This window comes from Camelina sativa, chromosome 17 (assembly GCF_030686135.1).
Source record: "Camelina sativa cultivar CO46 ecotype springtype chromosome 17, ASM3068613v1".
NCBI classification, from domain to species: Eukaryota; Viridiplantae; Streptophyta; class Magnoliopsida; order Brassicales; family Brassicaceae; genus Camelina; species Camelina sativa.
In genome coordinates, this window is record NC_141896.1 from 29,203,451 (window position 1) to 29,225,139 (window position 21,689).

Sequence of the window (21,689 nt, forward strand, 5' to 3'; positions counted from 1 at the left end):
GTCAACATCTCCTTAAGGCTTGCAAAGCCCTCCTCACACTCATGTGACCAAACAAAAGGAACATCCTTCCCTGTCAATTTCGTCATCGGGCGTGCATTACTCGCTGATATATCATGGTTTTTAGGTGTTTTTAGCCATGATATAAGTCTTATTTATAGAGTCTTTTTGGTATTTTTAGAGTCTTTTGAGTCTTTATAGGATTTAACATGGATTTGGAGCACATTCAAGCATTTAGGCTGAAGTTGCAAAGTTGGGAGACAAATTTAGAGAAGGTATTGATCGATGCTTCATATGTGTCGATCGATGCTAGGCCACAAGAAGAAATTGGTAGTTTGCCCACAAGTTTTAAAGATTTACAAAGCTGCCCCAAAGTTTTTCATATTTGCATCATTAGTCCCTTGACGTGTTTAGGAATATAAATAGGATTTTTATGGTCATTGTTTAGACCTAAGCTTTATTTTTCCCTGCAACTTTTGAGAGCAAAACCCTGAGAGATTTTTGAGAGCTTTTGGAGAGAAGAATCAAGACTCCTTCAGAGAAGATTCAGAACTCCTTTTCATCTTCATTTAATCTCTTAATGCTATCTATTTTATTCATGATTTGTGTCTTTACAATTATGTCTGAGTAGATCTGCTTGTTAGGTTTAAGGTTTCTCATTAGGGATTTCATGGATTGTTAGATCTGTTAATTTAGGATTCATTATCTTTCTTGTTCTTCACCATAGGTTGTTCTTAATGCTAAATCTTTGATTAGTCATCTGGATTTAGATCTTAGGATTATTGATTGATATGAGAATATAATTGATTTTCCTGACAAAAACCTTTGGTGAGCAAAATTACTTCTTGCAAAGAGATTTGATTTAGTAATTTTGTGAACTTATCTAAACCTGATTTTATTGATGGTTTTTAACTTGAATTTTGCAATGAGATTTGGATTTTCTGGTTTTAAAACTTAGATAATATTTGCAGTGAGAACTTAAAGAGATGTTTCACGGTCTGCGTACCAACCCGTCTTGTAAAGGGAAATTTATGGCAATTAAAACAGATATGAGTAAGGCTTATGATAGGGTTGAGTGGGACTTTCTTGCGGCTTTGTTACACAAAATGGGATTTGCAGAGGTATGGGTCTCGTGGATAATGTTTTGTGTCTCTTCGGTTGAGTATAGGGTTCTTCTTAATGGCCAGCCTAATGGCCTGATCATTCCTCAGAGGGGGTTGCGGCAGGGGGATCCTTTATCTCCTTATTTGTTCATTTTATGTACAGAGGTTTTAATTGCAAATATAAGGAAGGCAGAAACAAACAAGCTTATTACTGGGATAAAAGTGGCAAATAAATGCCCACCTATCACGCATTTGTTGTTTGCAGATGATAGCCTGTTTTTTTGTAAGGCGGATAGGGAACAATGTCGGGTTGGCCATAAGATGAATCTGCATCGGGGCAACAAATAAATTTTGCCAAATCATCGATTCAGTTTGGCCATAAGATTGAAGACACAAAGAAGTCGGAATTACAGGATGTTCTTGGGATAACCACCGTGGGCGGTATGGGATCATATCTAGGTTTACCGGAAAGCTTGGGTGGGGCAAAAACCAAAGTTTTTTCCTTTGTTCGTGAACGACTTCAGAGTCGAACGAATGGTTGGACGGCAAATTTTCTTTCGAAAGGGGGGAAAGAGGTAATGATTAAATCAGTGGCTACGGCGGTCCCGACTTTTGTGATGTCTTGCTTTAGGATACCAAAGACTATCACATCTAAACTCACAAGTGCAGTGGCGAATTTTTGGTGGAGCACTAATGGTCAATCAGGGGGCATGCATTGGCTTGCTTGGGAAAAGTTATGTGTCAGCAAACAACTCGGTGGTCTTGGTTTTCGGAATGTGGACAATTTTAATTCGGCCCTTTTGGCTAAACAGCTATGGCGTCTGATTGATGCTCCGGACTCACTGTTTGCCAGGGTTTTTAAAAGTAGGTATTACAGGAATACGCATCCTTTGGATCCTATTAGGTCTTACTCTCCATCGTACGGATGGAGAAGTATATGCTCTGCTCGCTCTCTGGTTAACAAAGGACTTATTAAACGGGTTGGCTCTGGGGACACCATTTTTGTATGGTCTGATCCTTGGGTGTCAGCTCAATCCCCGAGACCAGCTTTAAGTAGGGGCCCGGTAAAGGACCTCTCTCTTCAAATGACTCATTTAATTGATCGTCAGACAAACACTTGGCGGCTGGACATGCTCCATGAGCATTTTGATCCACTTGATGTGGATTTAATCCATGCTATACCATTGGGCGGAAACCAAAGGGGAGACCCTTTCGGTTGGCATTTCACGAAATCAGGGTGATATACGGTTAAATCGGGGTATCACGCTGCACGACTTGATGTAAATCAGCCCTTCATGGCTCGTGGCTCTGGGCCAGACATAACACCCCTTCTTGCTAGCGTTTGGCGGGTCCGCTGCCCTCAAAAAATACAACATTTTATGTGGCAGGTGTTATCTGGTTGTATTTCAGTCTCGGTTAATCTGGGACGACGTGGTATTGCATGTGATTTAGGATGTGTTCGATGTGGAGCGGAGGAGGAGACAATAAATCATGCCATTTTTGTTTGTCCCCCAGCTCGTCAGGTATGGGCTTTAGCCCATGTGCCGGTGGGCCCAATTTCCTTTCCGACTGGTTTGGTGTATGCAAATGTGGATCACTTTTTAGGGCAGCAGAATCCAGGGGCCCAGGTTGAGGCCTTTCCTTGGCTCATGTGGTATATTTGGAAAGCCCGGAATTCACGAGTTTTTGAAGATATTGTGGAGAAACCAGAGGATATTGTTAGGGTTGCAGAAGGAGAAGCTACAGGGTGGCAGCAGGCTCAATTAGAGAATGACATAGACATCCCTCGCCCTGTCCCTGTAGTGTCATCGGGTCGAGATATTTCAACTTCACTCCCGCCCGTATTCTCGGGCAACCGTTGTTTTATAGATGGCTCCTGGAAAGCAGGAGACCAATTTGCAGGTGCTGGATGGTGTTGTACCTCGTTCCAGGCTGTGTCACCGCTGATGGGCGCTAGGAGTTTTCGTCGAAGTCTATCACCATTACATGCCGAAGTTGAAGCTTTTCTCTGGGCGATGAGGTGTATGATTGGACATGATTTCTGAGACGTGGCCTTCTATACGGACTGCTCCGATTTGGTGAAGATGGTGTCTTCTCCTTCTGACTGGCCAGCATTCGCGACTTACCTGGAGGACATCAAGATTGATAGAGAAGAGTTTTCATCCTTTTCATTATCTTTAATTTCAAGAAACGCTAATGTTTGTGCGGATTCTTTGGCACGCCAAGCGCGTACCTCCCCGCATCATGTCTTGTTTGTAAACAACTTCCCTTCACATTGGCTCGTCTGAGCTGATCTTTTGTTGACAAAAAAAAAACTGATTTATTTTATAATTGTGTTTAGAGTTCAAGAATGATGTTTAATTGTTGAATCCTGCTTGTTTAATTAATTGATCTGATTTTCCATGATTTCCTGAGAATTTCCCTAGGCCTAGAGTTTGTTCCTATTGATTAACAACTCTTTTATTTTCTGTTTTGCATTGCTATTTAAATTACAATTTTGGTTTAGCATAATTAAAAGATTATTAAATCTATTGTGTGAATCTAGAGTTCTAGTGGATTCGATCCCTAAGTACTACAATTGATCTCTTAATTTGAGAGAGTAGCTCTAGGGTAAATTTGAGCATATCACCCGCAAAGCCCTGCACAAATCTTCTGTAGTAACCTGTCAAACCAAGAAAACTCCTGATCTCTGTGGCATTCTGCGGTCTAGGCCAACTCCTGATAGCCTGAATCTTCTCCGGATCTACAGAAACCCCCTCTGCTGAAACAATGTGACCCAGAAAACCCATCTCACGCTGCCAAAAACTGCACTTGCTTAACTTAGCAAACAAATTCTGCTCCTACAGCTTCTCCATAACTGCCCTCAAATGCATTGCATGCTCCTCAAGACTCTTAGAATAAACCAGGATATTGCGATGAAAATGATGACAGACACGTCCAGAAACTCCTGAAACACGCTGTTCATCAATCTCATAAACGTTGTTGGCGCGTTAGTCAACCCAAAAGGCATCACCACAAACTCATAATGCCCATACCTCGTCCTGAAAGCCGTCTTCCTCACATCTGCCTCATCTATCGGTATCTGATGACATCCCGATGCCAGATCTACCTTGGAGAACCAAGTAGCACCCCTCAACTGATCCAACAATTCATCGATCCTGGGAAGAGGGTACTTGTTCTTCACAATGACCCGGTTCAAACCCGGTAATCAATACACAACCGAAAACTCTCATCCTTCTTATTCACAAATAACACAGGCGCTCCCCACGGTGATACACTAGGATGGATGAATCCCTTACTCAACAAATCCTCTAACTGCTTCTTCAGCTCTGTCATCTCTGCTGGAGACATTCTGTAAGGAGCCTTGGATAACGGCGTCATCCCCGGTTCCAGTTCAATAGTGAAAGGATCAGACCTAGATGGTGGTAATCCCTGCAATGATTGAAACATATCCTCAAACTCCTCAACAACCTGAATGCTGCTAACCGTAGACTTCCCCACTAACTCCCCGAAGTCAGTCTAATACCCTGAAAAACCAACTTCCCTCCTGGACGCTCAAACTCCACTACCCCGATGGCAATCCAAATGTACTATATGCCGATGCAACCAATCTATCCCAAGAATAACATCATACAACTCCACTGGACTGATAGGCAAATCCGCTGGCCACGACTCTCCTGCGATTTGAATATCCACTCCTCTAGCTCGTCCAATTATGAAGTGGCACACCACCGTCCGTACAACCGTACGGACGTCCGTACAATCAAGAAGATGGGCCGTCCGTACAACCGAGAGTCTCACGGTCCATTAAGGAAAGCCCCCAACGGTCGCATATCCTCGAGAACCTTCTATGGAGAGCCGTTGGGCAAGTTGCACAAGTGTGAAGTCAATGAGAGATCACATGTTGAGTTAAGGAGACGTCGCTTTCGCCATGTATATGTGTGCATAGTATCCTAGAGAGAATATACCATTTGTAACTCTCTATAAATGTATTGTAAGTATGATCTAAATAAAGTAAGAAAAGAGTTTATCTCTCTTTCTCCAACACTCCCTCTCAATCGCTCACTCTTCTCACTCTCTTCACACTCTATACGATTTCAAACTGTTGGTTAAACACACAAATCATTCTTTCTTAATTCTTTCATGGTATCAGAGCAGATTATTCTTGTTTCTTGACTACATTTCCATCATCATCTTCCGCATCAACTCTATTTTTTTGTTCTCTAAATCTTTGTTCTTAAAAACTCTCTTTCTATTAACCATTGGACAAACACTAAAACCAACGAATTTTCCATGGAAAACACCAAAACCATGATTGTTCCGGTTACTCTCAGACCACGAAGACAGCCCTATGTGGCCGAGGACTTTGGTCCCATGTTGAAACGAGCGAAGCTCCAAACGGCAAGGATCTTGTCGCGGATGAAAGAAACAAGTGGTTTCAAGAAGATCAAGGAGTTCTAGCCATTATTCAAAACTCCCTAGATGCTCCTATCCTTGAAGCTTACTCCTATTGCAAAACCGCAAAGGACTTGTGGGACACCCTCAAGAATGTCTTTGGGAATGTTACCAATGTGAACCAAATCTTTGAGATTAAGAGAGCCATCAACAATCTCAACCAAGAAGACATGGATTTCACCAAGCACTTTGGGAAGTTTAGGTCCCTTTGGGCTGAACTAGAGATGCTCCGACCGGCGACAATAGATCCGGCCATCTTGAACGAGAGGCGTGAACAAGATAAGGTGTTTGGCTTACTCTTGACTTTAAACCCTTCCTACAACGACCTCATCAAGCATATCTTGCGATCTTAGAAGCTCCCTAGCCTCGACGACGTACGCAACCAAATTCAAAAGGAACATGGTTCCATGGGGCTATTTGGAGGCAAGGGGGAGCTAGTGACCGTCAACAAGGCAGAGGCAGCCTCCAAAAACAGAAGCTTCTACAAGCATGATGACAAGAACACACCATTTTGCGAGCATTGTAAGAAGGCTGGCCATTTCAAGAGTCGCTGCTGGATTCTCCACCCTCACCTCCGCATAAACCGTGGAGGAACAAGCCGAGGTGGACCGAGGGCTCACCAAACGAACATGATAGGAGAGGCGACTACCTCGACACCAATTGGCCAAGCTCTTGAGGGGAATGGAGCAGCATCAGTGGTGTCTTCGGAGCTGGTGAGGAAGTCGGAACTTGACGCTCTCATCAAAGCCCTCAAAGAGGCGTCCGGTAACTCTAACCTTCCCTCAAACTCCTCTAAACCTCGTATCATTGATTCTGGAGCTTCACATCACATGATTAGTGACTCTAGGTTGATTAGTGAAATTAAACCCGCAAATGGTAGTGTAGTTATTGCTAATGGTGATAAAGTTCCGGTTAAAGGCATTGGTAACTTGAAACTATTTAACAAAAGCACTAAAGCCTTTTTCATGCCTACCTTCACTTCAAATTTACTATCAGTCAAGAGAGCTGCCAATGATTTAAATTGTTATGCTATATTCGGTCCTAATGATGTTTATTTTCAGGATATTGACACAAGTAAAGTCCTCGGCCAAGGAACATCGAAAGACGACCTCTATGTGCTTGAGGATTTGAACTTAGCTCCTTCTAGTTCCTCTTGTTTTAGTTCAAGTATTGTTAAGGCTAATAGTGCTATTTGGCATGCTAGACTAGGACATCCTCACTTTAGGGCATTAGAACTTATGTTTCCTAATATGTCTTTTAAGAATGAAAATTGTGAGGCTTGTATCCTTGGTAAACATTGCAAATCTGTTTTTCCTAAGTCTATTACTCTTTATGAGAATTTTTTTGATTTGGTTCATTCTGATGTTTGGACATCTCCTTGCTTATCTAGAGAAAATCAAAAGTATTTTGTTACTTTTATTGATGAAAAATCAAAATATACTTGGTTGACTTTACTTCCTTCTAAGGATAGAGTTCTTGAGGCTTTTACTAACTTTCAAAATTATGTTACTAACCACTACAATGCAAAGATTAAAATTTTGAGATCAGATAATGGTGGAGAGTACACAAGTCATGCCTTTAAACAACATCTAGCCAAACATGGGATCATTCACCAAACTAGTTGTCCATACACACCACCACAAAATGGAGTGGCTGAGAGGAAGAACAGGCATCTCATGGAAGTAGTAAGGTCTATGATGTTTCACACAAGGGTTCCCAAGCGGTTTTGGGGAGATGCCGTACTCGCAGCCTGTTATCTTATCAACCGCACACCAACAAAGATCCTTAACGACATATCCCCATTTGAGGTATTAAACAAGGAAAAACCTATTTTGATCATTTAAGGGTGTTTGGTTGTGTTTGCTATGTCTTGCGACCAGGTGAACTAAGAGACAAGCTTGATGCCAAGAGAGTTAAAAGCATGTTTATCGGCTATTCCACTACACAAAAAGGGTATATGTGTTATGAGCTAGAGACAAGGAGAGTCCTATATCTCGTGATGTCAAGTTTGTGGAGTCACAAGGATTCTATGATGAGAAAAACTGGGACGAGCTTCGCAATCTATCGACCTCACCATCCGACCAGACGCGTAACCTACGTGTTATCATTGAGCGGGAATGATCGGGTCACCAACGAACCAGGTGGGTCAACATCACCAACACACACTGAGCAACCTATAGAAAGAAGCTCCGAGGAATCTAACACTAAACCCGCTCCGACGGATCAATTAAATCATGAAGAGACTCACTCTGAGAATCTTGATGATATGGATCATCCGGAAGAAACCATTTAATCGCATGACGATAAAGCTGAAGAAGATGATCCTGAGGACAATGATCATGAGGAGGTCATTCCACAAAGACGTAGCCAATGCATGGCCGTAACACCATTACGACGCAGCCAACGTATTGCCTCACAGCACAATCGGGTTTACTACAACAACATGGCCGTTGCACACCCTATTCAAGCCGTGTGTTCTCCTGCTCATTTTCCTAAGGATCATCAAGTATTTCTTGGCCATATTGACGAAAACTGGATTCCACGGACGTATGATGAGGCTAAGAACCATAAGGTATGGCGAGAAGCGGTCGATGCCGAGAACACAGCCATGGTGCAAAACCACACATGGGACGAAGCAGCTTTACCCAAGGGCAAGAAGGCTGTAACGTCACGATATATCTTCACTATCAAGTATAAAAGTAATGGGGAGATCGAACGCCATAAAGCGCGTCTTGTAGCTCAAGGATTCACGCAAACGTATGGGGAGGACTATCTTGATACGTTTGCTCTGGTGGCTAAGCTTCATACTGTTCAAGTGGTTCTCTCTCTCGCCACAAACCTCAATTGGGAGCTGTGGCAAATGGATGTTAAGAACGCCTTCTTGCAAGGAGAGCTTGAAGGCAAAGTATATATGCGGCCACCACCGGGCTTAGAAGACACCAATGGTCCGGGAAAGGTTTTAAAACTCAACAAAGCAATCTATGGTTTGAAACAGTCTCCAAGGGCATGGTACCATAAGCTAAGTACCACACTTCTTGACAAAGGATTTCGCAAATCCGAGGCTGACCACACCCTATTCACATTACTAAGCAAGAAAGGTATAGTGGTCATTCTAGTGTATGTTGATGATATCATCATCACTGGAAGTGACACGGTAGGTATTCAAGAGACTAAAACCTTCTTGAAGTCAATCTTTGACATAAAAGATCTTGGAGAATTGAAATATTTCCTTGGGATAGAAGTATATAGATCAGATGAAGGCTTATTCTTGTCACAAAGGAAATATGCGCTTGACTTGTTGAGTGAGACAGGTAAATTAGGATCAAAGGCAGTGTCAGCACCTCTTGAGGAGAACTACAAGGCTGGAGGACAGGGGGAGCTCAATACAGCTCCATTCAAGGACGTTAGCCTCTACCGGCGCCTAGTAGGTAAGCTTATCTACTTGACCATCACACGGCCTGACATTTGTTTTGCTGTGAACCAGGCGAGCCAGCATATGAAGAATCCGACGGTCCATCACTGGAACATGGTAACTCGAATCCTCAAATACATCAAAGGCTCGCCAGGACAAGGCATTTAGATGGGCTAGTAGGCTATTGCGATGCTGACTATTGCGATGCCGACTATGCCGGAGATCATGGAGACCGCCGCTCTACCACAGGCTACTGCACGATCCTTGGAGGGAACTTGGTCACTTGGAAGAGCAAGAAGCAAAAGGTCGTATCGCTTTCAAGTGCCGAATACGAATATAGAGCTATGAGGAAAATTACAACGGAAATGATGTGGCTCAAGGCTCTTCTCAAGGATCTTGGAATTGAGTCGACAAAACCAATCACAATGCATTGTGATAATGAAGCCGCAATTCATATCGCAACCAATTCGGTGTTTCATGAGAGAACCAAGCATATTGAAGTGGATTGTCATAAGGTTCGAGAGCAAATCAAACTTGGAGTTGTCCTATCATGTCATACCAAAAGCAAGGAACAGCTTGCTGACATTCTCACTAAAGCAGCAAGTCCACAAGTTTGTGAATACATTCACTCGAAACTTGGTCTCATGGACCTCACTCGGCCATGAGATCCTTGGTTGGCACCTACACTCTTTTCCCTTATGTATAGTTTTTCCCAAGAGGTTTTCTATACTAAGGTTTTTAATGAGGTGGGTGCCTATGTTGTCAAGCTTGACCAATATTTTAAGTCAAGCTTGAAGGGGAGTATGAAGTAACACACCACCGTCTGTAAAACCGTACAGACATCCGTACAATCAAGAGGATGGGCCGTCCGTACAACCAAGAGTCTCACGGTCCATTAAGGAGAGCCCCCAACGGTCGCATATCCTCGAGAACCTTCTATGGAGAGCCGTTGGGCAAGTTGCACAAGTGGGAAGTCAATGAGAGATCACATGTTGAGTTAAGGAGATGTCGCTTTCTCCATGTATATGTGTGCATAGTATCCTAGAGAGAATATACCATTTGTAACTCTCTATAAATGTATTGTAAGTATGATCTAAATAAAGTAAGAAAAGAATTTATCTCTCTTTCTCCAACACTCCCTCTCAATCGCTCACTCTTCTCACTCTCTTCACACTCTATACGATTTCAAACTCTTGGTTAAACACACAAATCATTCTTTCTTAATTCTTTCACCAATGACCCTCAGAAACTTGCCCCCCCCCCCCCCCCCGCAACTCTGACAACTCCTGTACGCTCCCCGGGATCTCCTCTGATATCCGCACTCTCTGTACACTCCGGAGTAATGAAGCTATGAGAAGCTCCAGAATCAAACATAACATGGGACTTAAACCCACCCACCAACAAGGTCCCTACACAAACCTCATGTGTTGAGAACCTAACACTTTATCACAAGAATACATTAAATCTGAACCTATTGAAATTCACAAAGTTTAAGTACCAGAAATTATACATGTGATCGCCCCAGCACTGGTTCCACCAGTCTCGACCGTCGTGTACACCCGTGGTACCTGCTCAATCCGTGCCACCTGCTGCACTTTCAGGTTGCACCACATGCTGCACTGCTGCCACTGCCATCTGCTGCAACTTATGACACATGGGCATGATGTGTCCGGGCTCCCTGCAATGATAGCATACACGAGCCGCTGCCATCAGAGCACTCCTTTCTGGGGACAGCTAGCTACCTTGTGATCCCTGCTCCCACAACCAAAGCACCCAGCACCACTCGGTCTCTGCATAGCCTCCCAGCTCCTCTTGGTTCCCTGCGGAGGCTTCCCGCCCTTGCTATAACCTCCCTGATGATGAGCCTTCCTAGGCTTCACTGCTGGACTAACCGTCACTGCCTTTGCCCGGATATCCTCCTCAATCTCTGCTACAGTCTCAACCAACTTTGCGCGCGTAACATAACTCTGTCCTCTACAATGGACCCTCAAGTCCTCACGAAGAGCCCTCATAAACCTCCTGATCTAGGCCTCCTCAGGCTTCATAGCCCGACCCCCGCACTGACCGTGTCCCCTGAGATAACAGAAGGAACTGCACCTCCAACTAGACCAATGCCTCCCTCGAAAAGTACTTGCGGTTGAACTCCTCCACGAAGTCAGCCCAAGTCAACTCTCTCTGCACTCTCCTAGCAGCCACTGATCTCCACCACACCTGAGCATCACCAACCAAGGGGTGGACCCCTATGTCCACCCAGAACTCCTCAGGATATCTCAGCGTCTGGAAGTTACGTTCCACACTCGTCCTCCACGCATCTGCAGCAGTAGGATCTGTACCTCCCGAAAACCATGCAGTATCGATGCCACGCATCTCCTTGAGCATAGCCAAATAACGACTATGCCCTGCCACATCCGCAGCCACTGGCTGCCGCTCCTCCGCCACCACTGGTGGCACTACCTGAGCCTGAGCCGGTACCACTGCTGGTAACCGTTCCAACACCTGTGCTAGCAAAGCCGCAACATCAACTCCAGGGACTCCACACGCTTGGACTCCCACACCCGGGACCTTAGCATCACCGGCCTCTCGAGCACCAATACCGCCTCCTTCGGCCACACTCATGGAATCCTCCTGGACACCCTGCGACTCGCCAACACCCTCAGCTGTCACACTCTGGTCCACAGTATCACTAACTGTTGGGCCTCTGCCTCTAGCCATCTGCACTACCATGAACAGAAGACTAAGCACACAATTTAAACATACACAGAAACATAAACTCACCGTGGAATCACACAGTAGGCTCGAAGTGGATGTTCTAGGACTCCATGCCACACACAATTGACTAACTCACAAAATAAATCAAAGAATGCAAATCCCAAACATCTACAGCACAAAGCCTAGTGAACCTAAACCTAGAACCGTAAGGGCTCTGATACCAAACTGAAATGACCCGACCTGTTTTTTTTTTTTTTTTCTCTCACAACCAAACATTAATTTAAAAGATAACTCCAAGGTTGGTAGCCCAAACCGGAGGAAAAGAATTTACAAAAGAAGATGTTGAAATTAAAGTTCTCGAAGAGCGAGTAAGACAGTCAGCCCGGACATTAGACTTGCAAGTTTTTTTTAAATAATAAATTAATAATAATACTAATAATAATAAATAAACTACAACTAGTGGTCTCATACCCACCAGCCACCTAACCACAATCACAACCAACAGCGGAATAACAAATACCAATATCCAATAAATATCCAGTAATAAAACCAATACTATAACATAAACATTATCCAATATTCAACCAACAGGAAACATAGAACCAACAACCTAGCAATGTTTCTAATGACCCAACTCTAGCAACCTAGCAATGCTAGACAACAACCAATCGAGTCCCTATAACATCCTCCTCTTCATTGCCTTGATTCCACGATCACACTTTGCCTTTACCTGCACCACAAACACAAATTGCAGTGCATGAGTATTTTATAAACACTCAGTAAGCCAATCCTCCCATCTACTGGGCTATACACACAAGCAATAGAGACATCTCTAACCATCAACCAACAATCAACAGTCAACAATAACAAACCAGGACTCAGCATCGAACGACACCAAGCATGCATCCACCGACACCAGTTGGAGTTGCATCGACCGACACAAGCTTGCATCGACCAATGCAAGTGTAACTTGCATCGACCGACACACACACTGCATCATCCGATGCATGCTTTACATAGCACGAAAACCCTAGGTTTTACGCGCTGTCCTCGCACTTGCATCGACCGACACACAAAAGTGCATCGACCGATGCACATACCGAGCATCGTTTTCCCCCGCAGCTCTTGCCGGATCTTTGTTCCTACAACCATAAAACTCGATCCCAAGCCACAAGAAAGCTTACTAACGACCTAAATAACATTCTAATAACCCAAACAACACATAAACAACCAGATGAGAGAAATCTCCATCTTAGATAAGCCATGGTCATGCACTTACCTTTGCCAAGACGATTCTGAACCTCAAACAAGCAAGAAAACACTTCCAGGAAGCTCCTTCAACGATCCCAGCTACAGATCTCTACGGAACAGCTTCCAATCTACCAAAAACCACAAGAACACTCAAGAACACCTTTTCTCCCTTCTTTTCTCTCAAAAGCGGCTCAAAACGCTAATGATGACAAACTGCTCGATTAAACACGACTTAAGGGTTTCCTAACCCAAAATGCAGCGTTGAATTTAAAACTCGTCCGCAGAAAACCAACCTTGCATTGACCGATGCAACCCCTAAACCGGGATTTTGGTTTGTGGATGTTACAGAATTGTAAATCCGGTTTTCTAAATATAATTCTACATCAGTTCTATTTCTATAAATAATCATTCTTTTATTCTCTCATTCATTCATTCTCTCATCCTCTTCTATTATACCTCAAATCTTTTTGTTTTGTTTTGTTTAGTGTTTTTTGTTGTTGTTGTTGTATGGGTTAAAAAAATCAATTCAAATATCATTGTAAAAGCTTAATTCTAAATTATATTTTTGGAGTTTGTAAGGTATATATATATATATATATATATATATATATATATATATATATTACATTGTTTTTGATGTTTTAAAAGATTTATCTCCATTGTCTATTTTATATTATCATCTTATAAGTAATATTTTTTTAATATTATTCTGCTATATTCACCCCACAAGGTCATGAGGTTGAAAATCTTCATGTCTAATTCTCTCTATTCTCTTCTAGCACTCAAATTTAAATGGAGTAATATATAGAAAAAGAATATAATTTTTAATATATACTATCTAATTAAACCCTCTAAAGATGAAACCATTAGTATGAAATCTAGCACTAGAATTTAAATTGATGAGTGAAAATTTAGAAAAAGAAACCAAAAAGATACAAGTTTTCTTTGGAAATTTTTTAAAATATTTAGATTGAAGTTCATATGATGTTATACAAAAACTAATTTAGTTTGTCACTTACAAAATAATATGAATTTGAATATGTATGAGTTTATATCAACAAAAAAAACAAATCATGTGTAAGTTTAAAATTTTATTGGACCACTTGGTATTCCTTTTGTAAAAAACAAAACAAATTAAAAATTTATTTCTAATTAACTCACATTTAATGTCATGTGTAGTTCTAAATTTAACTCAAATGTAACTCCTACCCAATAATTATTATAAATTTCATTCTCCCACTAATTTTTTTATCTTCCAAGATAAAATGTCTTTGGTTAAATTTTCATATTTTTATTTTTATCAGCTATATTTTTAGTTATATTATATATATATATATATACATATATATATCTTCTATTTATATTTCTTTAAAATTTTAAATGAGGAATATTTATACATAATATTTTCATATATAGTTACTAATTTTTTTGATAATTTTGTTTGATACAATTTTACTATAATACAATCTTAAGAAAAAATCTATTATTTGATTATGTTATTGCTACCAAAAAAACAAAATCTTATTTTTATAAATATTCAGAAATATAATCAAAACCATTATGCATTCAACCACGCATTGCGTGGACTAATACCTAGTATGACATAAACTCTATGTCAGTCTACAATAATGGTCGAATTTCCAAATATTATTTTGATAAAGTTTTGACCAATTTTTATGCATTTAATATTTACTACCATCTTTTATTTATATAATGCCAGTCTTCCACTCAGAAAAAATAAACATATTCCTCAGCTAAAATAATAATAATAATAATAATTAAGTTTACAGTTCGTCCTCTTTTTAGTGATTAAACCCTTATTTTAATTTTTGTCTCTAACATGAGTTCGAGAAAAACCAAAGAAAACCAAAAAATTAACATGAAAGTGATAGAAAATTATGCAGACCGTATGGTTACATTCTACAAACGCAAACAAAAGATCTACACTAAGCTAAGTGAGCTGTCCCTTCTCTGTGGTACTGATGTTGGGTTTCTTGTGTACTCCAACAGTGGGATCCCATACACATTCAGCAGTCCATCTTTCGAAGTCATTGCAAAACGGTTTTTCAACAGTGAGGGCTCTTCGTCAACCTCACTGCTACAACAATCGAACATAAATGTTCAGCATAAAGAGAAGATGGAAGAACTCTGCAAAGTCTACAACAGTCTTTTAGAGAAGGCTGATGCGGAGAAACAAAAAGGGATGGCCATGGGAAAGGCTGAGGCGGAGGTACTGCTAGTGGAGAAGGACGTGTGGTGGAGAATCGATCCAACGATGGTTAAGGATAAGGAAGTCTTAATGCAGTTGCTGGAGAAGTATGAAGATCTCTGTGAGAAACTATGTGACGAGATGGTTGCAAGCAACCAAATACAAAATTCACCGTGATTTTATTTAGTGGATCATTTGTTTCATTCAAGATCCCGGTCCTAATGTTACTCTTTCAATGAAACTGATTATCCACTAAAGAAAATCTAAGGTGCATTTTCTTTTTGGTTTCTTGCAACAACCTCGTCACATAGTTTCTCATAGAGATCTTCGTACTTCTCCAGCAACTGCTTTAGGACTTCCTTATCCTTAACCGTCGTTGGATAGACTCTCCACCATGCGTTCTTCTCCACTAGCAGTGCCTCCGTCTCAGCCTTTTCCATGGACATCCCTCTTTGTTCTTCCACATCAGCCTTATCTAAAAGACTGTTGTAGACTTTGCAGAGTTCTTCCATCTTCTCTTTATGCTGAACATCTATGTTCGATTGTTGTAGCAGTGAGGTTGACGAAGAGCCCTCACTGTTGAAAAACCGCTTTGCAATGACTTTGAAGGATGGGCTGCCGAATGTGTATGAGATTCCACTGTTGGAGTACACAAGAAACTCAATATGAGTACCACAGAGAAGAGACAGCTCACTAAGCTTACTTTAGATCTTTTGTTTGCGTCTGTAGAATGTAACCATGCGGTCTACATAATTTTCTATCCTTTTCATGTTAATTTTTTTGTTTTCTTTGGTTTTTCTCGAACTCATGTTGGAGACAAAAATAAAAACTAAAGAGTTTAATCATTAATAAGAGGACGACTTGTAAACTTAATTTTCTTTTTCTTTTTCTTTTTATTAACTAAGGAATATTTTTTTCTGGGTGGAAGACTAACATTTATATAAATAAAAGATGGTAGTAATTAAATATTAAATGCATAAAAATTGGTCACAACTTTCTCAAATTAATATTTGGAAATTCAACCATTATTGTAAACTGACATAGAGTTTATGTCATATTTGAATGAGAGTTTATATCATAATTGAAAAATATTTAATTATAAGATTTAGTCAAATGTGTAATCCACTATTTTCTTAACTACTTATTGTCCTATTTTTGGAATAAACTCTATTAGTCAAAGTTCTATCATAATTATCAATATTTGAAATTATTAGTTTAAAAAAATATAATATCAGTAGAAATACTATTCTACATTTATATTACATATTTATCTTTTACAAAAGAATAAATATTTAGATATATATGTATATGTAAAAATAATTTATCTATTTATTCATGATAAAATCTTGACTCATATAGTTTATTTCAAAAATAAGAATTAGTCAAAAATTTTGTAGTTAATTAAGTTAATTACATAGTTGAATAATTTATTGTAATGAAATATTTGTGAGTTTTGACATAAAAAGCCTCAGTCACATGTGACATAAAATACTTTGTATATGTTATACATTCATATATTGTTATTATATTTGGAAAATAATTCTTTTATAAATTATAATTGGAAAAGGAAAAACACAATTGACTAAACATTGTGATTTAAATAATTATATATATATATATATATATCATTAACTAGAATAGCATAAAATACTATAACGTAAACATGTATAGAATAATGTAGATGAATTACCTGTAACTCATTTATTGAAAAAGATTCATGGGCATGCGTCACGTGGACTTGAAATGTGGATTCTTCGATAATCTGATGATGACTAGTTTCTTACAACATAAATCACATAATTTATAGAGTATGGAGTTAAATCTAAAATGTAAAGTGGTAGTAACATATCTAAAAATATATTTTCTCTTTACTGAGAACTTGACGAAACATTTTATAATGTTTATATAAGATTTTGTAATTGTCATGTTATTGATATTCAATAAATTTGTTTCGATAAAAGGCGTATAGTATCGTTGAACATTGACTAGCAAATAGACTATTTTTGATTGTTTGACTAGCCATTAAATAATACAAAGAATAACGACTATTACATGCTTTCTCCGTTTCAAAATAGTTGTCATTTTATAATTAACTTTTTGTTACATTTAAGTTGTCATTCTCATTTTCCAATATCATTTTTACTAGAAAATTATTTTATGTATTCCTTATTAAACAATTAAAATATTACATACTTTGGAATTCTAATAGTCCAACAAGGGTACAATCTATTTTTTGATTTGTGTGGTATAATTTAAAAAGACAACTAATTTGAAACAGTGAAAATATTATCTTAAATGTCAACATATAATATTATGAACAATAATATCATTCGTTACTGGATTTAGTTTTGATAATTTTGATATGTTATAACTTATAACAAGTTTTTTTTTTGTGTGTACCCCGCTGTAACAAGTTCATAACATTGAATAATTAAGGAGAATGTTGCGTAGTAACTACTACACAGAGACTAGATCGAAATATTTATCAAGTTTTATAAAGTGTTTAAAAGGTTTTTAAAAATTTGATGTTTTTAAAAGGTATTTATAAAGTAGATATAAAATATTCCTTATTAAATCTTAAAATTTATAAAGTTTTATAAAGTTTATAAGGTACTTGTTATAAGTTATATTTTTGATAAATATCAGATTTTAGTGATATTTTCAATAAAATCAGAGATAAGATATATTTTTGAAAAGTGGTATCGGGAAAAGGTTATTTTTGAAAAAATAGAACAACCTATATCATGTTTGAAAAAAAGAAATTATTTTTGGAACATATTTCATTGTTGTAGCTGTATAATATACCTCTAAAAATATGTAAATTATTCTAATATTTAACTTTCTAATAAAAATAAATGTTTAAAAAAAAATAAACAATGAAGAATCACAAAATAGTTTTTGCATATTAACTAGTTTCTAATAAGAAATTACATGTTTTTCTTTTGAATTAAAAATTTATTTAAAATACACCTATAATAAGGAAAAACAAAAATAATGTAAACAAACCAACAAATCTGTAACAAAAGAGAACATGAGGATACAGTATCCTGGATACTGTATAAGAACAGAGAGATCAGAAGAACCACACCAAATTTGAGTAATCTTCTAGATAGAATATTATTATTATTATTTTTTTTGTCGTCGATAGAATATTCTTTTTATACACCAAATCTCATATGATTCATTCCCACTTACACAAACCACAAATCAAACCAATAAAATTACCAAACATTGCGAAAACCAATCAACCATTTTACACCGGACGTAAAAAAAATAAAAAACAAAGTAAAAATATCTTCTACTACTCTTCAACGTCAAACTTATTTATATGGTTTCTGCCATTTTTAATGGTTCCATCCTTTTTTTTTTTTTTTTTTTTTTTCTTGGTGAGTATCAAAAGATCTTTCATCACCTTAATCTGACGACGATGCAAGATATATCATCTCTACTGTCTCTTCTCAGCGCTTCAGTAGTTAGTTCTTTCGCTGCTTTCAATGGATCTTTGATTCTTCTCGCGATATCGATCGCCTCTTGGTTAGCCATCACCTACACCATTACACATTTCAAAACCGTTTAATCACAAAAACGCCAACCAATGTTCCTTCAGAACACAAGAACACCATCGTTTACCTTCCACAGACCGTCACTAGCAAGAACAAGAACATCTGTGTGATCATCTATAGATGAATCTTTAACGTCTGGATCTGACCGTAGATGTGTTTTGAGGCTTTTGTCCCCAAAAGCACGAGAAACTGCTAACTGCCCGTTAACCCGAGGGACATCTCCTGAAATAACAGAACGAAAAAAAAACATGTTTAGGGGTCTGATGTTTTTGGATAACACTTTTTCCTGATTTTGATGTGTTTTGGTATTATCATCTTAGAGTAACCTGGCATGTTCGATACAAAGCCTCCCCTATCCTCGATGCTCAACCTTTCAGTATGTGGCTCATGATCGACAGTCATCTGTATCGCCTGACCTCCTTGAGATAGAACCGCCCGGGAATCACCCACATTTGCCACCCACAAACGTCGTCCATTCATTAGAATAGCAGTTACAGCGGTTGAGCCACCACGGCCTAAGTCAGAAGTATGTGACAGAATGGCTTGGTCTGTCTTCTCATAGGCAGCAACTATTGATCTGTGAGGGTCATACCTAAACTGCTCCTGAACACATCATTACAAAAAGTTCAGATTCATCAACCATAACGATGCAGCAACAGAGATAGTGAAAACATATTGCTGCAGACCTCTTTGAGGATATTGGAGAACAAATGCTTCTGTAGATAAGCAGGAACGCGTTCACCCAAATGACCGTCGTAGATTGCAAACAAACCGAGCTCGCTACCATCTACTTTCATGAATTTGGACACATGATAATCCTCCATTGGATGATTAGCTTTTCCCTTCACTAAGCTGTAACCGAATTTAATCTCTCCTTGGCTGTTTCTTCCCTTTCCAGAACTAGTTGACGCTCTCCCAACCACAAGCTACACACCACCAAATTCATATCTTCCCAAATTATTCAAGAACTCACAATCCAAATGACCAAATTTGACATCTACTTAATTTCACAATTGACCCCACAATAATTGGTTCGATTTCTATCTAAAAATTACCTTAAACCATCTTCATACCTCAAGAAGAACAACAAGTCAATGCTATTTCTATAAGTAGTTGTTATAGTGAAGAAATTAGAAACAACACCAAAAGAGAAAGAAAAGATTTGAGTTTATTACATACATCGTAGTCTGAAGAACCGAAGCAACATAACTTCGCCATGAGGAGAGAATGACAGATGTCTGATTTAAAATATTACAAAGAAACCCTGCAAACAGCAAAACACCTTAGAAACTTTTTTTCATCAATCAAGAAACCCCAAAAAAAAAAAAAAAAAATTAAAACCCCAGAAGAAGAGGGGTTACCTCAAAATCGGAGAACCCAGATTCCAAAAACCATAAAAGAAAGGAGTAATACCAGTGCCGTGAAGAAAGGGTTATTGACAGACTCTGCAAATGTACTTCTTGCTTCAAAAAGTCTTCGATAAAATTACGGAATTAGTGGAAGACGACGACGACAAGTAGACTTCAATTTTTGCTGTTGTGTTTTGTTTTTTTTTTCCATTATAAAAAAAAAAGAATCGTCTCTTTCCATCCTTGTTTATTGCGTTTCGTTAGTTGACTTTTTTTTTTCTTTTTTTTTCTTTGCCGTGTCTGAAAAGCAGAGTCGCTGTGGCTTATTCCTCTGTTTTTACCATTTCAATATTTCAAAAAGTAAACTATCCCTATTATAGTAAAAGAGAAGTACAACTTTGACTTCTCTCAAAAATACCCCTTACGCCAACAGCTGAACACATCTCCAAGAAGGTCAATTTTGACTTTAATGATTCTTGAATCGGGTTATAATAGAAAACAAACCTGAAATTACAAAATCGGATCTACTTGATATCTTGTGGGCTTTTTGTATGGGCTATCAACATCTATCAAAGACATTTTTAACCAAAAATTACACCTCTAACAACCTATATTTTGCTACATATTAACGATTACCAAATAAATATCACAGCCTATTTAAATCCTTCTATATATGACCAACTATATGTGAATAATAAAATATCTTCCAGTCCTACATTTATGCTAATTATTATGAGAAGATCATAACTTGATTGAAAATGATTCCTAATCAAGACAGAAGGATTTAAAAGAAATGTGAATATGTGTTTTCAAGTACTTAATTACCTCTCTATCACGACTATTAATCCAGAAATCTCGCTTTTATAATCTCATCGCTATACCATAAAGATAGCAATAATATCAATCAACCAAAAATTACACCTCTACACAATATCAATCTCATCAATATAAAATCGTCCAATATATTAAAAAGATTACAATCTTGGTTCCACATTTGGAAAACAACCATAACAAACAAAGATTGATATCTCATCAAAATAACTATCTTTACGGTAAATGTATATGGCGATTCGAATATACCCTACAATATTCATAAGTTAATTCTAAGTATAAATATAACTTCATTATTCAAAGGTCGAATCACCATACCTTAAAGCTTCATTCCTCTCACTCTTAGCAAACCTTCTGTAATGGCTGCCGAAGATGCTTCTACTATCACATATTTGGATTCAATCAAACTATTCAAAACAGACTGGAGAATTCAAGTTAAAATCATTCATTCTTGGAAGCAATATGCAGTCTTTACCGGAGAGACTATAGAAATGGTCTTAGCAGATGTTTCTGTAAGATTCTCAAATTTTCAAATCTTTTGATATCTTGAAATATATTTACATGTTTATTGTTTACTAATTTACTACTCTTTGTTTTTAACCAAGGGTATCCTCATTCATGCAACCCTAAAGAAACCACAATGGGAGAAATTACAGTAAATGATTATCACTGGAAACTGGGTAATCTTTGACACTTTTTCATTGACTAAATCAGTGTGAAAATTCAGGGTTACGAACCATGTTTACCGTATGACTCTGATCAACACGACCTTCGTCGTGTCATGTTCGTCGTTGTCAGATGACATATTCC

At 38.5% G+C, this 21,689-nt stretch overlaps 4 protein-coding genes and 1 pseudogene across 5 annotated transcripts; 3 read left to right on the forward strand and 2 right to left on the reverse strand.

Moving 5' to 3' along the window:
• The first annotated feature begins 983 nt into the window (after positions 1 to 983).
• On the forward strand, positions 984 to 2,341 carry LOC147924465 (uncharacterized). The gene is made up of 2 exons (XM_087496794.1): positions 984 to 1,265; positions 1,472 to 2,341. Exons 1-2 carry the CDS (start codon positions 984 to 986, stop codon positions 2,339 to 2,341), a joined length of 1,152 nt encoding a protein of 383 aa, XP_087352920.1.
• A 54-nt stretch (positions 2,342 to 2,395) lies between these two features.
• On the forward strand, positions 2,396 to 3,145 carry LOC147924466 (uncharacterized). The gene has a single exon (XM_087496795.1). It carries the CDS (start codon positions 2,396 to 2,398, stop codon positions 3,143 to 3,145), a length of 750 nt encoding a protein of 249 aa, XP_087352921.1.
• An 11,622-nt stretch (positions 3,146 to 14,767) lies between these two features.
• LOC104759701 (agamous-like MADS-box protein AGL29) lies at positions 14,768 to 15,313 on the forward strand. Its single transcript, XM_010482599.2, has one exon. The coding sequence runs from the start codon at positions 14,768 to 14,770 to the stop codon at positions 15,311 to 15,313; it is 546 nt and encodes a 181-aa protein (XP_010480901.2).
• Positions 15,314 to 15,399: 86 nt separating this feature from the next.
• LOC147924467 (uncharacterized) lies at positions 15,400 to 15,945 on the reverse strand (annotated as a pseudogene).
• Positions 15,946 to 18,228: 2,283 nt separating this feature from the next.
• LOC104757824 (putative protein phosphatase 2C 10) lies at positions 18,229 to 20,395 on the reverse strand. 2 transcript variants are annotated; one of them, XM_010480614.3, is made up of 6 exons: positions 20,113 to 20,395; positions 19,879 to 19,963; positions 19,386 to 19,625; positions 19,026 to 19,302; positions 18,767 to 18,921; positions 18,229 to 18,682 (listed from the first exon to the last, which is right to left on the reverse strand). In XM_010480614.3, the coding sequence occupies exons 2-6, from the start codon at positions 19,915 to 19,917 to the stop codon at positions 18,545 to 18,547; spliced, it is 849 nt and encodes a 282-aa protein (XP_010478916.1). In that variant the 5' UTR covers positions 19,918 to 19,963; positions 20,113 to 20,395; the 3' UTR covers positions 18,229 to 18,544. The 2 variants fall into 2 exon arrangements, with proteins under 2 accessions (XP_010478916.1, XP_010478915.1); XM_010480613.3 differs by having other exon boundaries at positions 20,061 to 20,373.
• Between the last annotated feature and the right edge of the window lie 1,294 nt (positions 20,396 to 21,689).